Here is an 18,338-nt window from a genome sequence, read left to right on the forward strand (position 1 = left end):
CCTCCTGCTCCTCTTATAACTAATTAGGAACGGGGGCTCAAGGAACTGACTTAAATAACTATTATTATTCACGGAAATAGCATTAGCTAGCATCTGTACTTGAGCCAGGTCATAAACTCCGGTTTCCATTCAGTGATACAAGAGGGCTAGGTGGTAACTGTACACAATACAGTTAACAAGAAAGACACCCTAAAGCCAGACATGATGCTGCTCACCTGTATCTCAGCTCTTGAGAAGTGGAGGCAGAATGACCAGGAGTTCAGAACCAGCTTACATACTGAGTTAGAGGGCAGCCTGCATTGTATGAGACCCTATCTCAAACAATCAAAATCCTTAAACGTCAAAAGAATCCATAATGGGCATAAGCATGTTCATCTTTTGTTCTGGACAATGGTATTATCTATACAATATTGGATATTAAATAAACATAGACATAGAGGTGTATTATTATTCAAAAGAATCCATAATGAGCATAAGCATGTTCATCTTTTGTTCTGGAAGATGGTGTCATCTATATAATATTGGATATTAAATAAACATAAACATAGAGGTGTATTATTATTATTATTATTTATTATTATTATTATTATATTAGGCAGTTTGACTCCAAAGAGAAACAATGTCCCTGGCTTTGTGGGCTTCAAAGGCAGCATTCATGAAACTATGCTTGTTAGCTTGCTAGGTTGGATCAACTTTCAAAGCCTTCATAGTTTTTGACAGTAATCTAAAAACTACTCTTTTCAGACTACAAAATGGCCATTTTAAAAGTAACACTTAGAAAATCTGGATGATGCTAGCTAGAATTCTGGTTTCTTATTATTATATATCACTCTTTTAATCTTTTTTTTTTTTTGTGAAAATCAGTTTATTCAAGTTAATAGACTGGTACCCTGTGGTTCTCTTTACGAAGTGGTGATATGAACAGCAAACTTGCTGCACACGTGCTTGACAACCCAGAAGTAATGCATTCTTTTATTAGAGGCTCCGTTAGCAAGCATGTTGGCTTATTTACTTGAATCTGAGAATGTGTTGCCTTTAAAAAAGAAGTGGGTTATTTGAGAAGACAGTTCTTTGTAAATTTAGGTATGACATTTTAAAAGATAAGCTAAAAATTAAGTAAATAATAAAAATTATACATTGGGTAGTGACATTGACAAGGACAGAGGAAAGACAGGACTTTTGGGGTGAGTAGGCAGTGTTGAAATTTTAGGTAATGTTGCCTGGGAAGCACCTCTGGGATGTGAGACTGTAGTAAAGAGCTGCAGTGTGTGAAGAGTTTAGCTGTTGGACTGCTGGCTTCTCCCAGAGCCACTTGCTTTTGTGTTGATACACAGGAATGGGGTGCTTTCCTTTAAAAACCAAGTTTTATAAACTTCTAACCTGGGTAAGTTCTTCTTAATGTATTTGAAGTTTTCTTTGGTAGTCTTTGCAGATGACCATCCTCCACCTATCAGCTTAGGTCCTGTGTTGGTGTGGGTGTTTTTCAATAGGTATTAGAAAGCTATATTTGACCTTTCTTTACATACATGGTATCCATTATATTTATATGGAGAGAAGAGACAGACAGCTTGGGACAGTTTAGAGAATAATCAATGCTAGCATGCCATTGAGAACCTCTCTGAGGCCCTTACTTGTCTTTGTTACTAGTCTGCTTTTCAGTTCTGGTTGACTTTGAAAAGTTATTTTCTAGAGGCACCAGCCTGCCCTCTGCTTGTATCATTTCTTGTTTTAAGGATTTTTTTTTTCCTTGCCTTGAGTTTGTACCTTGACTTCTCTACTCACTCTCCTGCATCTCTTTGGATATTGTGATCTACTTGGGCCATTAGTTACCACCTGCATATCTTATATTCTCATATCTAAATTTCTAGTCTGAACACCTGTCCTGAGATCTCAATAGTTGTAATAAGTGGGCTTCTAGAATATCTGTTGTAATAGACAGTGAATAACATATATTCAGATATCTAAAAGCAACATGATGGTTTTTATCAAAGAAGAGATCTGGGCAAGTAAAGGTATGCTTGTTCAGTTGAGTTTTGTGCTGTTCTTTCTACATGCTTGTTGGTTTGTATGTAGGAGCATGCAGCCTTTAGTGTTGGTTCCTCAGATGCTGTGTTTTGTTTGTTTTAAGTCCTGTGTCTCCCTGGCATGGGACTTGCCTAGCGGGCTGGGCAGGTTGGTCATTAAGCCTCAGGGACCTGCCTATCTCACCAGTACTGGAATTAGAAGAGCATGCTCCGTGCCCTGCTTGTTCTTTTGTAAGCCTGGGTTATAGGATGGAGCTCGGGTCCTCACTGAGCTCTCCTCCCAGCCCTGATTATGCACAGTCTTTATGTTGTTCATCAATCAGACATGTATATAGCAAACAAACTTAAGTTTATGCATGCTTCTTTAGCGAGAGGAACTGCATGTCAGGAGGTGTGTCTCCTTGTTTCAGTAACATGATGCTTGAAGGACTTAGAGGGTATAAGCTTTTATTTGGTAATTTTCTAGAGGATTAAAAAAATGGGCTTCTCTGTTTGCTGGAAGCCCCGGTGGATGAAGGCACCTCCCTCCAAGCCTGAGAACCCAAGGGTGTGTGACCTGTGGGACCTACACTCTGGGTGGGAAGAGAGAATGGACTTCTCTGCACTCTCACACTCTGGTGTGTATGAATGGACTCACATGAGACGATATACACACTAAAATAAACTTCAGTTACAATTTTTGAAGGAAATGGGGGTAGTTCTCTGATTGGGTATTTTAATAAATCTTACGTATATGGTTGGAAGAGTAAAAGGCTAAAACAGATTGGTAAAGACTCAGTCGCAGCTCAGGTTCCCTGGGAAACTGGCATGGCTTTACCGAGTCCACGCTGTCGTTTCTCAGGCAGGAGTCTACATAGCTCAGTTCTGACTCAATTCTGTGTTGGCAACATTTGATGTGAGGTTTTTTTTTTCTGACACAAATAATGACATCCACTGCCTAGCTGTCAGTACTGGACCACAACTTCCTAGCTTTGAGGGACTGCGTGTCTCCCCCCGACTCCCCACCCCTTATCTGGGATAGATACAGAAAATCAGTAAGGGTGCTGCATGACCAAAGCACTCACTTATTCTTGGCCAGGGGCTGGAGGCATGGAAATATATTAAACTGGGAACATGTCTATAGGATTTGGTGTCACATTGAAATGGCAACACCTAGTTTGTTTACTCTGTTGCTGGGGAGAGAGGCGAGGAGGGGATAGTCCTTGCTATGTGTCCTGTACTAGTACTTAATTATCTTTCTTAATCCCTTAGGTAAATTCCATAGAAAAGGAAGAATTCATATCCCTGGGGATAAGGCCAAACTGGAAATGCATTTATAGTAGTGGTGTAGACTGTAAGACAGTAGTTTAACATAATAGTTGAGTTGAGTTGATTCCTCCCCATCATGCAGCTAGTTATGTAACCTTGACCAAACACTGCTGAGGCTGTGTGAGAACTTGCATATTTTACACATGTAACTGGACATAGTACTGCAAATGCCAAAGGTTAATGTTACTCAATACTTTGTAAACACTTAAGGTACAGGAGTTAAAGTTGCCTGTTGTTTTCTTGTATTGCTGTATGACTCTGTACAAACCATAAATTCCTTGAGAGCCTTAGTTCTGCTAGCCCTTCCCAGAATTAGTTAACAAATCAAAAAGTGCAAGATAGTGCCTTAGAAGCAGTTCTGTATAAATAATTGTTAACCAGAGCTGTTTATGGTTGAATTACATTGTTTTGGGACCAAATTCTGCAGTGTCTGGAATGTCAGTTTAATGTAAGACGAGAAGTTTAGGTATTATTCTGAGGGTGTTAGAGATTGAGCTCTCACATAGACTTGACTTTAGAGCAGGAGGATAGGACAATAGCAAGGGTGGTACAGGGGCCTGGGGCTGGGGAGGGAGAACGTAAAGATCAAGGAGCATGCTTATGAAGGCTACAGTAGAGGCCATGGTTAGTAAAGTAACAGTAGTGATGAAAACTTGGGGACATTTCTTTGAAATCACTGAAGTTCTGTGTTGAATGTAAGGTGTATGGAAACAAAAAAATACGTTCCTTTAACTTTGACATTGACTGAACACATTTCTTTAATTATCAGTGGTTTGTAAACATGAAATAATAGTCCTCAGAGAGAGGTGGCTCACTAGTTAAGAGCACTCATGAGTCAGAATGTTGTTTCCAGCTCCTGTATTAGGCAGTGCACAACCTCCTGTAACTTAGGGTTGGGGACCCATTTCCGTCTTCTGGCTGTATGTGTATACACACAAACAAACAGCTAAAAAATAAACTCTAAAAAAAGAAGAAAAGTAGAAGAAATAGCACTTTGACAATACCTAGAACTACCAAAAGCTTTTAGTTTTAGTTGTTTATCTGGCCTTTTTCAAAATAATAATAATCCAAATATGCAATGTATGAAGAAAGCTGTTAGGAAGGCATATAAATTTAACAGTAAGCTGTGGCATAATTTGCTGTACATTAAATATAAATATGTTGGAAATGTGATTTTTGAAAACTTAGTGATGAGATTTCAGCATAAAAATGATGGACATCTATAGAGACGGACAGATCTGTGGTGACTGTGACAGAAAGCTGTAGACTCTTGGTGGTGGGTACATCAAACATCAGTTCTTCTGATCTGTTTGTGTCTGGAGGTTTTACTAAAACATTGGAGGCGTGGAGCTCAGGCTTATCTGGAAGATTTCCCTCTTCTGACCCGAGACTTGGCTTTTCTGTAGGAACCTTCCGCTGCACCTTCTGCCATACAGAGGTAGAAGAAGATGAATCAGCAATGCCCAAAAAAGATGCCCGCACGCTTTTGGCAAGATTTAATGAACAAATTGAGCCCATTTATGCATTGCTTCGAGAGACAGAGGATGTAAACTTGGCCTACGAAATACTTGAACCAGAACCCACGGAAATCCCAGCCCTGAAGCAGAGGTGAGTGGACGCCTCGTGCTTTACCAAGAGCCTTTTAAAACTTGCACTGGTTTTAACCTTGGAGGGCTAGAGTAAGTATTTACCAGGAGACTAAAGACTCAGTGTCACAGAGGTTCCAAGTTCTGCCATGCTTGTCTTATTAACTTGTGCCTCTGCTCACATTTGTTTGTACTGAACACAGTAGAAGGTGAGCCTTTGGCAAAAGTCTTTAAATAGTCATTTTCACCTCAACCACTCCTCTGCTGTGGCCTGCAGCACTCAGCCAGTTGAGAGCCAATTCTAAATTAGTTGTACCTCTTGGGAATATTTGAATTTTCTTATTCAACCCACCTTCCTCCCTACTCCCTCAAGATAGGGTTTCTCTGTGTAGCCCTGGCTGCCCTGGAACCTGCTCTGTAGATTAGGCTGGCCTTGAACTCAGAGATCCACCCACCTCTGCCTCCTAAGTACTGTGATTAAAGGCATGTGCCACCACTGCTAGGCTTCTAGTCAGCTCTTAAAGGCCAAAACTCTCTCAAGAATTTAGCATTTTCCTATAGATTTTTGTTTGTTTTTAAATTAGCAGGTAAGTTTTGTTATGGCCTTTGTATGCATATCCTGGTTTTGTTGATCCTCTTCCCTGACCTCTTCATGGCCCTGCCTCCACTCGTACTGTTGTCTGCACTCATTCCCTTGGCTTTCCACTTTCATGTCATTGCGACAGCAGAGACACACCACTGCATTCCTCAAAACCTCTTGGCCCTTTTCTGGTTTGGTTCTCTCTCAAGTTCTATGACCTACACCCACATGTATACTCTCACATACACATCTCACAAAGCTAGGGTTTAGGGTTCATGTATGAGTGAGAATATACAACATTTTATTCTTGTGAAACATTTTCAACACAAACTTGTTGTCCTAATCAGTGTTAAATGCAACTTTGTGAAGATATAGTTACCTGTGGGTTATTATTGTTAACAGTGATTCCTTCCTTCCTTCCTTTTTCCCCCCAGTGTGCTCTAGTGTTTGAATTGCTAGGCAGGTTTAGTTCTGCCATGCCATGAAAAGTCATTATATATTTCAAAAGACTTATTTACTTTTAGTTTATATATGTGAGTGTTTTGCCTGCAAGTGTGTATGTGCACTGTATGTGTGTTTGGTTCCTACAGAGGCCAGAAGAAGGTGTCAGATCCCCTGGAACTGAAATTATGCATTGTTGTGAGCCACCTTGTGAGTGTTAGGAAGTGAACCCAGATCCTCTGTAAGAACAGCAGTGCCTTTACTCTCTGAGCCATCTCCAGCCCACACAGTTTATTCTATTAGTTTTTGGAAAGTACAGATGAGAACTGCTTCCTTCTTTCCAATCCCACAGTGAGGTCACACCCATCAGCCTCCTCCTGACTCTATTCCAGGTTATTTGTGTACAGTTTTGAAGCTTCTATTTTTTTTTTAATGGAAAATAGATGTTTCTTTGTAACAATATATTCTGATGCCAGCTCCCTGCCCTCAACTTGTTTTAAATCCTTCCTGCTTCCTTCCACAAGAATACAGACCCTTTCTTTCTCTCATTAGGAAACACAGTCATCGAAATAACAATAATAATAAAATAATAAGATAAAATAAAAAACAAACCAGAATAGGACAAAACAAACTAGCCAAAGAAAAAATACAAGAAACACAAACAGATGCTGAGAAACACCATTTACACACACAGAAAATTCATGAAACAAAGGAGGGGGGGTGCACAGAGAAAGTTATCAGACAAAAACAAAACAAAACAAAACCCTCCAAAAATACCATTGAATTGGTTTTGGCCATCTACTGCTGGGCATGGGGCCTGCCCTAAGATGTGCTTTCCATACTCTGTGAGACTCCATTGGAGAAAACGAATTTTCCTTTGTGAGTGATTATCATTTGGAAATAGTTTCTGGGTTAGGGATATATCTACTTCTCTCAGCACTGGTACCCTACCTGCTTTGACTTGTGCAGGCCCTGTGGGTGTTGCCACAGTTTCTGTGAGTTCATTTTTTATCAGTCCAGTTGTGTCTGGAAGACAGTTTCCTTGGTGTCTTTCATCCACACTGGCTCTTAAAATTTTTCTGCCTCCTCTTCCACAGAATCCCTTGATCACAGAAGGGAGGGATTTGATGGACATATCCCATCTAGGACCGAGTGTTCCAAGGTCTCTCACTCTCTGCCCTTTGTCTAATTGTCAGTCTCTGTATTTGTTCATCCCATCTCCTGCAGGGAGAAGCTTTTCAGGTGCTGACTGAGCAAACACTGATTTATGAGTATAGCAGACTATCATTAGGCATCCTTTTATTTGTGCATTCCTTTAGCAGAACAGTAGTATTTAGTTTTCCCCTAGGTTCATGGTCTATCTAGTCTCAGATTCTCGGCCACCTGAGCAGTGTCACTCATGGGTTCTGTCTCCTGGAATAGGCTTCAATTAAATCAGAAAATGGTTGTCTTAGTTTGGGTTTAACTGCTGTGAAGAGACACCTGAGCCAAGCAACTCGAAAAGATTTTGTTGGGGCTGGCTTACAGTGTCAGGTTCAGTCCATTATCATCTTGGTGAGAAGCATTGCAGCGTCCAGGCAGGCATGGTACTGGAAGAGGTGAGAGTTCTACATCTTGATCCACAAGGCAGCAAAAGGAGACTGGCTTTTGTTCACATGAGGTGGAGCTTGAGCATTTAAGACTTCAAAACCCTGCTCCAACAGTGACAAGTCTACCCTCTTCCAGTAAGGCCGCACCTCCGAGTAATGCCACTCCCTGTGGGCCAAGCATTCAAACACAGGACTCTCTGGGGCATATCTATTCAAACCACCAGAGTGGCTGATTACCTTCACAACTTTTGTGCCACAGTTGGACCTAGATGTCTTGCAGGAAGGTCACCATTGCAGACTGCAGAGTTTGTAGTTGGGTTAGTGTTTACCTTTCCCCTCTGGTAGTGTATATAGTACCTTCCAGGACCATCAAAACTGGTAAGTAGTAGTCAGAATTCTAAGTAAGCAAGTGTCAGCTTGACTACTCTGTGTTCAGTGTGTTGTGTAGGCGTTGTCTTCAGCAATAGGGCCTTACTGTCAGTTTGTGGAAAGCAACCAATAGCCTTGGGAATAGCCTGGGTTGTTAGGGGTTTCCATGGGATCTACTTGGCAAACAACTCAGTTAAATGTAACTCATTCTCAGCACTGGAGCTCTCATTTGGTGGCAAGAGATGTCTGCTTGGGGCTCTGTTTTCCCTGTTATTTGATGACTCCATATAGATTTCTTTTATAAATGTATATGTTTCAAGAAGCTGCCAGGTGGTAGTGGTGGTGATGGTGCATGCCTTTAATCCCAGTACTCGGAAGGCAGAGGCAGGTTGATCTCTTGGGTTTGAAGCCAGCCTAGTCTAGAGTGAGTTCTAGGACAGGCAAGGATACTCAAAGAAACCCTGTCTCAAAACAAGCAAACAAACCATAAAACAAAATGAAAAAGAAGCAGCAGGAGCTTCTATGATATTAGGTATCTATGCGGTCCCTCAAATGGCCCTTAGTTTTAGCTGTCCCACTCTGTATTTCCTCCTTACCTCTTCCTCCTTTGCCCTCCCCATTTGATTTTCCCATTCTGTCCATCCCCACTCCCTGTCCATTCAGAACTATATTCTATTTCCCCTTCCTAGAAAGATCATACCCCAACCTCCAAGTCCCTTACTTTATACCTAATTCCTGTGGCTATTCGGACTGTAGCCTGCTTATCAAAGACCTAACAGGCAACATCTGCATGTGAGTGGATACATACCGCATTTGTCTTTTTGAGTCTGGATTATCTCACTCAGCATGATTTTTTTTCTAGAGGCACTTCTTTTTTTTTTTTTTTTAATTTCTTCTGATATTTATTGTTTAAGAATAGCAAGTCCTGAGCTAATTGCATTTCTTTCCAGTTGTACAGAGAATTTTATAACTTTATCAGTTACTTACCTCCTAACACCATGAGTCAGTTAGAATGTCTTTGTGGTAATTTGTCTTCCATGGCCAGAGATTCTGACTTAGTACAGTCAGTTACATCTTTAAGGGTCTAGATTTCTTCTATCTCTGTTCTCTCTTGTTGTGTTGGCTTCTTAGGACTACGAGGGGAACTGCCCTAGGGTAGCCATCTGGGTCTTGAATATTACCTGCAGATGAAAATATCTAAATGCAGAGAGAATGGCATCCTTTCCTTGTGTCTTATTTAAAATATGACTAAAGAAATGTTCCAGAAAACACACTTTATCCTAACTGTCTGCCAGTGTCTTACTGGCTAGAATGACTTTGTATATTTATTTTAAACCAATATCAGATAATGAGAATGAAACCAATATCAGATAATGAGAATGCAGTTACATGATTGGTACTCAGATTAGCTAAGTTTTACTTTGGCAGGGAAAGTTCTTAGAGTTCTATGGAGCAACTAGCCATCAATATTTAAATAAAAATGATAAACAAAAACAGAGGAGTCATGATTAATAGGGAAACATTACCATCCACATCACAGGCAGCTTTATGTTTAACTCAGTAAATTAGCTCACTGCTGAGACAAACATTTCCTGTCATATAATTGATGCCCTAAATAAAATCTACCTTGAATTTCTCTAAAAAATACCAAAAGTAAGATTTTAAGAGTGGTCTTCTTTCCAGGCAGTGGTGGCGCACGCCTTTAATCCCAGCACTTGGGAGGCAGAGGCAGGTGGATTTCTGAGTTCGAGGCCAGCCTGGTCTACAGAGTGAGTTCTAGGACAGCCAGGACTACACAGAGAAACCCTGTCTCAAAACAAACAAACAAACAAAAAACCCAACCAAACAAAAAACAAACAAACAAACAAAAACCAAAAAAAAAACCAAGAGTGGTCTTCTTTATCCGTTGTGATTGTCATTTCTATTTTCTTGTCTTTCCTCAAAGTACCTCTTATGACTTCATGAGATAATCTTCAAAGTTAACCCCATGAGTCGATGTGTTCAGGATCATGTGTAAAGAGAAACCATCTCAGAGAGTCTTGTTGTAAAGACATCATCATCATAATAAAGTAAATGGAGGTCCACACTAGAGCTCTGCACCTTTCTTCTCTCCTCACTGGAGGTAGCTAACTCAGGAAGCCACATCTGCCTGATATGAGAAAGGCAGGCCGAGTACAGCAAGATGAGGGTGTTGGCTGAGACAGACAAAGCATTGATGGGGGTGGGGGTGGGGGTGGGGGTGGGGAAGACGACGAGATAGATGAGCAGGGAGAACTCAACACGTGATAGAAGCACAAAACCAAAGATCGATCCAGACAGGAAAGCGATAGGAACATGAATGCCAAGGGAGAAAAACGTTGACAAAGCCAAGCTACACTGTAGGCATGTAGTGCAGGTAGAAAGGTAGAATGTCTAGGGACAGATATGGCTGAATTGAGACAAGTGGTGATCAATGCAAAAAGTAATATTGTATGAATGTGGAAAGGAGCAAAAAAGTAGAGAGAAATCAAGTGCTTGCAATTGTAGCATGCGAGATCAAAAAAAGCAAGCCATAAAGATGGTGTGGATATATTTGGACATATCCAGAGCAGGAACAAGGAGATAAGTAGGGAGGAGGCAGAAGAAATGACTAAGACCAGGTGGGACTGGTGCCAGGGAAAGGCTGTGGGCAAGAACGGTATGGAATGGCCTTAGGTACAGGAGGATAATGAAAAGAGTGCAGAGGCAGAACATGCATTTAGTAGCTGGAAAGAGCTTGTTGCTTGGTTTCAAAAGTATCATAACCAGAGCAGGGTGGGAGGGATGAGATAAGCCCAAGACTACCTCTAGAGGATGGTCAGAATGGTGTTCTAAGAGAAGGGTAGCCAGCCAGCCAGTTGGCCACAGGCACAGCAGGGGAGCTTCAGCTCAGCATGGGTTGAAAAGCCCAAGGAGCTGTGAGATGGTCTCAAGAAAGAGAGAAAGAGAGAGAGAGGGTGGGGGGAGAGAAAGAAAGAAAAGACAGCAAGCATAAAAACAGGGACAGGGGTTCCTAGTGGCTTACGAAGTGTCGGTTAGATGTAGGATGACATGGTTTCTGGACAAACGAACAGATATCAGGATGCAGGGAGACAATTTAGACGTGTGAGAGAAGTCAGGGATGATAAGAAATCATGAGCTGCTGAGCCCTGTGGATGCTGGAAACAACTGCAAGCATGGGGTGAGCAGGCAGTTCAGGAACATCGCTCCCAGGGTGCTTGGGACTTCTACAGGCACATTAAAGACAAATTGATATAGATCAAGATTGAAAATGTTAAAGCAGGGAAAGTAGGAAGCAGCAGCGAGAACGATACTTCACTTAGCTCATAGAAATGGGAAAGCCTAGTGACTGGGGAAAGATAAGGATTGATTGGGCCTGAAGTATACTGACAGGCAAGGAAGGCCATAGAGGCAAAGCAAACCAGACCAGGAAGCATCAGCATCCCTGTTGTAGGGAAAGGTGGCTGGGGACAGATAGTCACTCCAGTTGTAGAAATAAGATTTAGCTAGGTAGAAGAGACTGGGCTGTGAAGAGGGATGTGCCCTGTTCAGTGAGTGGCAGGAAGAGAATATTAATTCTACGTTGAGGTCTGGTCAGTAGAATAATTTCCTAACTTCTTCCATGGTCACACACAAAACCACCCTAGTTTAAAGTTACACTAAAAAAATATTTTTATGATACAGTACTCTTTATTTTGTTTTAAACAAAATTCTCATGGGAGATATAACTGGGAGTGGTTTTACCAGACTGGTATTTTTAAGTACACTGTCACTGTGTCCTTCCCCTCCCCCATGCAAGTTAATGGACACATATCAGTCTCTAAGATACTAGTTATTCGTATATGCAAGAGGGTCTAGTATTTGCAGAACTTAACTATGATGTAATCCATACAGCTTTTACCCTGCGTTATAGAAGAAGTTCTTGAGAGTTGTAGAAGCGTGTCTGCCTAATTGCTAGATAACTGTTGTTCAAACTTCTAATACATCAGGCCTCTCTCCAGCGGTCCTTCATGTTGCACACCTAGACCTTAACTTTTCTCCTTGTTCTTCTCCTCTTTACTGCAGCAAAGACCGAGCAGCAAGTGCTGCTGGAGCTGCTGGCCTGGCAGGTGGGCACCACCGGGAGGCATGGACCAACAAAGGGCCCTCCTATGAAGACTTGTATACGCAGAATGTTGTCATTAACATGGATGACCAAGATGATATGCATCGCACCTCGCTGGAAGGGAAATCTGCCAAAGAGAGGCCCATTTGGTTGAGAGAGAGCACTGTTCAAGGGGCATACAGTTCTGAAGAGATGAAGGAAGGTAAGAGTGAGACGTAGGAAGGTGGCTGTGACATGGAGCTGGCTAAATTACCTCAGATTAGAAGGAGAATGCCTGGGTAATTCTTGGTTTATTGAAAATTCATTGTAGGAAATAGCACTAAGCATTAACACCAACTGTGTTCTGTTGTCTTTCAGCTTAGTCAAGAGAGCAAATATGTTTTTAAAAGATTTGTTTTTATATGTATTAGTGTTTGCCTGTATATATGTGTATGCACTACATGACCCCTAGTGCCCAAGGAAGTAAGAAGATGGTATCCGATTCTCTGGAACTAGAGTCACAGATATTTTAGAGCTGCCGAGAGGATGCTGGGAAGGGAACTATGGTCCTCTGGAAGAGCAGTGGGTGCTCTTTAGCATTGCTCCATCTTTCCAGTCCCAAATGTCTGGTTTTAGATTTGAAATACTGCCATATTTTAAATTATTGTTAAAGTATTATTTTCTCATAACAAGGAACCTTTTGCTATCTGAGGTATATAGGAAGATACCACATGGTAAAGGATTGAGTGTCCCTGTGTCCAAGAAAATTGATAGAACTTTATCTGGGACAATCTTGTAAGTCTCTGAACCCAAAAGGGTTAGCAGTTGCTTAATAACTTTCACAAGTTTAAGGAGTACAGGGTTTTACTTTGTAAGTTCTAGCTCAGGTACTGGATTCAGCCTTGGGGAATGATAGAGAAAAGAGCAGCTGAGACAGACAGACTGCGGATGGACTGGAAAGTAGAGGTGACAGGAGTGGACTATCTGTCTGCCCCGCTAGGTTTTGTTATTAGCTGTCACATGAATGGGCTCTTTGATGCAGGAGCATCATTGTTTTTTACAGAAAGCCAGTCCTATCTTAGCCTTCCCCTACCTTCGTTCCTAAGACTTGCATCAGTATACTGGATATACCAGCTGTGGGGAAGAGAGAGCGGGAGGTATTGTGGCTGCAGGTAGTATCTCTCTTGTTATTGATTCCTTTGAGAGTCCAGTTCCAGTCAGAAAATATTTCCATGACAACCATGTTTTCTATCCTTTTTCCTCACTGATTAATTAACCTGGGATGTTCAGTTATTTTGGTTGAAGTTGTTCTGGGTTATGTAGTAGTCAGTCTGTAGTATTCAATAGGTTTATTTTCCTCAGCTTGGCTTTTTCCCTGTTCTTGAAGCAATCAGAATTTTTTTTTTTTGATGAACTTAGAAACAAATTAACTCTGATAAAATTATTATTAACCAATATAATATACAATTAAGCTAGTAAGTTTAACTTTGAATATTTATAATTCATAAGATAGTAGAATATGAGTCATGGGGCTTAAATAAGCTAGTTTTTTGTGTAAGATGGGTAGTTTTTAGATGTGTCCTTGTTTGTCATGATGTTGAACACAGGTTACTCACTGAATTAGTAAGAGCATCTTGTTTGTCCTGATCCAGATTTCCCTCAAACATGAATTATTTCTGTGCCTACATGAATTTTTACAGGCGAGTCATGTCGTCGTTACATCGAAGCTCTGACTGATTCCTTGTGTCCCTACTTTCCTTCACGGTGGCCTCTTTCCCAAAGTCATTCGCTGTCAGAATTATTTTGTTTTTTCCCCAGTCCATCTCTAGTTCTACTAAGCTTTCCCAAGACCCAGTCACCAGAATGGTACCTGTAGCTTATGCACAGATGACTAAAGATTGAAGTCTCATTTTCAGTACCGTTTGGTTTCTACCTGACATTTTGTTTGTTACTTTGGTTCTGGAAGCATGCTAAGACTAATGCGAGAAACAGGGACAGGGGACATTTAGGATGGAGTTTGTCCAGCCCTGTATTTAATAGCTTGGACTGTGTCATTCAACATAGTTTACATTATTTTTCTATATGTAGGTATTCACTTTAACTATGTAGATATTTATCTTTTTGGTGACTTAGGCAAACTTTAGCTTTTCAGTTTTTTTTTTTCTCCATCTTGGCTATAAAGCCCCCAAATTGCCTAGCAGCATCAGTGACCTTGACAGGCAGTATGTACCTTCTTTCTAACTTTAAGCTGTTACATAGGACTTTCTGGAAGTATTACCCCTACTTTCTCACCCAGAAACATGCATATTCATCTTTGTTTTTGTCTTCAGTTTTAATAGGTTAACAAAACAATCCCTCCCCCTGCCCCCCAGACTGTGGTCTTCAGAATCTATTCCATATGTGTACATTTACTTTTATTTTACAAAATGTATTTGCATTTCTTTTTATTTTGTACTTTGAACATTAACATGTCAGTAAAATCAAAGTATTTATAACAAGCACTCTTTAGAAACAGCTTGCCCAGAGGCCCGAGCCTTTCCTGCCTTTTTGCCTTCAGCAGTGTTTAACTTTGATTCTGATTCCATGCTATACTAAGTCTCTTTTCTCTAGCTTTTTTTTCTCTCTTTACCCAGTATCTTACTTAGGAATTCTATTCTTTTCAAAATAGCTAACTTCCAGCTGAGTGTTCGGTATAGTAACAAGGTGATTTCACATTACTCATGGACAGAATTGACCATTTTCTGAGCCTTCTCTTGATGATGGTTGGTAATTTTCCTATATATCAGACCCATTCTGAGTACTTCACATTCATTCCTTTGGGCTCCACAGTAATTCAGTGAAGCAAATACTATTATTTTTTTTCCACTGTTACACTTGGAGAAATTAGAGAAGAGAAAATTAGTGTAACATTACCCAAACCACATAGCCAATATATGTTAGTATTTGAATCAAGGAGGACTCTCTTAGTCCTTTTATATATTTAAAAGGGCAGTCTGTTTGAGTCTAACTGAATGCAAAATACCAACAACAGTTTTCTTAAATGTGTCACTGTAGTGTATCAGCCAAGATGTGTGTATAAAGTGGTTGTATGTGGTATGATAAAATTTATTTCTTAAATTAATGACCTTTTTATAGGGAGTTCAGAGTTTGTATAATTTGCTTCAGGAAAATGACACTGCCATTTATTTGCTCATTCAGCAAATTCTGACTCACTGCCTGACACATGGCAGGTATTGCCCTAATGCTCGGGTCACAGTGAATCAGAGGTAAAATTTGTTGTGGCAGATTCTACATCCTTAGAAAGGGACAACAAAGGCAGTAAGCCTAAGTCATTATGTTGGAAAATGAGTGCTGTGGGCAGACACAACCTTGATAAAGTGACATCTGAGTAAAGACATAAAGAATGTAGGGAAGTTAGTTGCATAGAGACCTAGAAAAAAAAAAATTCCATCAGGGCAAACAGGCAGTCCAAATACCCTGAGGGAGTATGTGTGTTGGAATGTGTTCAGGAGTAGCAACTGTAGCTGGCACAGAGTGAATAAGCGGGGAGAATAGATAAGAGGTTGGTGGCCAGGAGGAGTTCAGGATGAGGGAGCACCTTTAGGCATTGTTAGGCCTCTGGCTTTCACTCTGAGCTAGGTGAAAGCCGCGTTTTCATTCCATGTTATACTGGCTGCTGTGCCTGGCCCTACTCAGCTCCATCTCACAGGGTTTGCCTGGAATCTTAGCGAGCACACTTTCTCTCACCTTCCTAATGTTTAGAAATTGAAAATTTTGCTCAAAATAGTACAGCTTGCATGGGAGAGGGGAGAACTCACAATTCACATTCATGTTAGCTTCTGTGAACCTGTAAATTCTATGTACTTAGTCACTGTACTACTTAAGCCTCAGTGTCTAAAAAACATTTTAGGTATTTTGTAGAAGAGCAGAAAATGGAAGCAGCGAGCTCTGCATTGTTGTATTTGTCGATTTAAACGTAAGGCATTAAAGTCTTTTTTGTATTATTTACAAATTAATGGTCTTTGTATTTAAGGATCTTGACTTTCTGGCTTATAACTTCCAGGTGGCATCGATGTGGACACATTTCAGGATCGTGAGGAAACCCGGGCGGGGCCTGATGACAACGAGGAGGTCATGCGAGCTCTACTCATTCATGAGAAGAAGACTTCTTCGGCAACAGCTGGCTCGGTGGGAGCAGCCGCTCCGGTGACTGCTGCTAATGGCAGTGACTCTGAGAGTGAGACCAGTGAGTCAGATGATGACTCTCCACCCCGGCCAGCTGCTGCGGCTCCTCATCATCGAGATGAAGATGAGGAAGATGATGAGTTTGAGGAAGTAGCAGATGACCCCATTGTTATGGTGGCTGGCTGTCCATTCTCCTACAGTGAAGTTAGCCAACGGCCGGAGCTGGTAGCTCAGATGACACCAGAAGAGAAGGAAGCATACATAGCCATGGGTCAGCGTATGTTTGAGGATCTCTTTGAGTGAGGTTTCCCTGCTTTTTCCTGCTGCTAGCTCATTTCAGAGAGAAACTTCCATCAAGTGCTTAAGGGGCTTCCTGCCTGTTTATGTAAAGCACCTCTTAATCTAGTACAGAAGCATAGGAGAGAAAAATCTGATTTTGTTTTTAAATGTAAGAAACTTCCCAGAAAGGTAGGTAGGTTATAACTATTCAGTTCCCTCTTATTACTAACGTATTAATATTTTTCTCTTTCCTTATCTAATTTTTTCCTTTCCCTTTTAAGACATATTTTTCTCACTCTGACTAAAGTGTTCCTGTCTACCCTCAGAACCCTACTAGGGATGAATTCACCCTAGTATTGTATCTGCACTGTGGTCAGGCATTTGAGACATACTAGTATTGTAACTGCACTGTGGTCAGGCATTTGAGACATTTCCTTATATTTCTGTCAACCAAAGCGGCTTACCAAGAAGCAGATCACTTCTTGGGTGAACACCCAAGCACTTCATTTCATCTTCCTCAAAATTGAGTGTGGGGCCAACCTGTAAAAGAAGTGAAAGTACAGGAGAGAGGGGTGCCTGAATGTTAGGTTCGTGTGTAAACTAGAATCCATGTCTGTAGACCCGATAAGGCTGGCAGGTTGTTTCGTTTTCGTAGACCTTTTGGGTTATACTTTAGGTGACAGGTAACAAAGCAGGTTAGATCGACCCTCATGGAGAAATTCAAGGAGCATGTGCACGAAGGATAAGGAGTCTGCATCCAGGATTGAAGAACGGAGAGCACTGGGAACTGTGCCTTAGAGCTGCCTCAGTGCCATTTGGACATCTCTGATGTAAAGCTGAGAATGGCCCCACTGCTACCACTTGCTCTATAGACCTGTGCCAGTGCTCTGAATTAAGGAGCCATTCCAGTACTGAGCAGTATAGAAATACTGATTCTTCCGCTCTCCTTACTGTCTTCTAAAGGTCACAAAGCCTTTGTTTGTCTCTCCCTCGAGCCTCATCAGACATGTACATCAGTGCCTCTACTGTGTTGTTGAGCATTGTAACTTCAAGGAACACAGTCATTAGCATGGTGTTATTCCTGAAGGCGGAACTTTAAAAATAAAGGACTTTTATATCAGGTCTACGACAATTAAACTTTTACAGTATTTTCCCTTGCATTGTGACTTTTAGTTATCATTTTGTAGTGTATGTGTGAAGCTAAGAACATTTTTGAGAATCTGAGCCTTGTGTTAGGTGATGATATATTTACCTGTTTACTGGATGACTGAATATTAACAGTCTACTTACTACAGGTTAAAACTGGCTAATTTCTAGCTCTAACCTTTTGGAGCCTAACTAGAACGTGCACTCTTGCTGTTTAAAGATGTTAGAGGCTTCTCACTGGTCGACATCTAATAGCATAGGTGCAATTCGATGCGATTTAAACCTTTTTTGGCAATGAATTGCCTTAAAAAATGTTTTTATGTATTTATCTTAAATACATGGACTGTTCAACTTTAAAATTTTCTCTTTTAAACTTTCATGGTTATAGAAAGATGATATGTTTTTTAAACATTAATTTTTAAACTATATGTTCCTTGTTACATTTTATATGAGAGTGTGTATGAGTATGCGTTTCAGTAGTGGAAAAATGTATTAATAAAGGCACACATTAAAGCAGTGTTTGAAATAGACTAGATAGGTGGTTGCACTCATTAAATGTACATTAATCAAGAACTAAATATTTCCAAGGAAAATGCATTCATAAGAAGGCATTGGGAAGAAAGGGTTTCCCTAGTGTGTTACAGGTAAAAGGACTCACATTTTCCCTATAGAGGGCATATAGGGTGCTGTTTGCAAGAAACTCTTGGCCATTCTATTTGACTGACTATC

General features: G+C 40.8%; 1 protein-coding gene across 2 annotated transcripts in view; it reads left to right on the plus strand.

Moving 5' to 3' along the window:
- Gtf2e1 (general transcription factor IIE subunit 1) overlaps positions 1–17,623 on the plus strand; it is a 31,881-nt gene extending 14,258 nt beyond the window's left edge. For both annotated transcript variants that reach the window (XM_028788164.1, XM_028788163.1), the window contains 3 exons: positions 4,739–4,940; positions 11,981–12,222; positions 16,063–17,623. In XM_028788164.1, coding sequence (XP_028643997.1) covers positions 4,739–4,940; positions 11,981–12,222; positions 16,063–16,487 — 869 coding nt within the window. In that variant the 3' untranslated portion in view covers positions 16,488–17,623. The remainder of the gene's footprint in view (positions 1–4,738; positions 4,941–11,980; positions 12,223–16,062) is intronic.
- The last annotated feature ends 715 nt before the right edge of the window (positions 17,624–18,338 follow it).

The sequence above is a fragment of the Grammomys surdaster genome, unplaced genomic scaffold, assembly GCF_004785775.1.
Source record: "Grammomys surdaster isolate TR1022 unplaced genomic scaffold, NIH_TR_1.0 125704, whole genome shotgun sequence".
NCBI lineage: Eukaryota > Metazoa > Chordata > Mammalia > Rodentia > Muridae > Grammomys > Grammomys surdaster.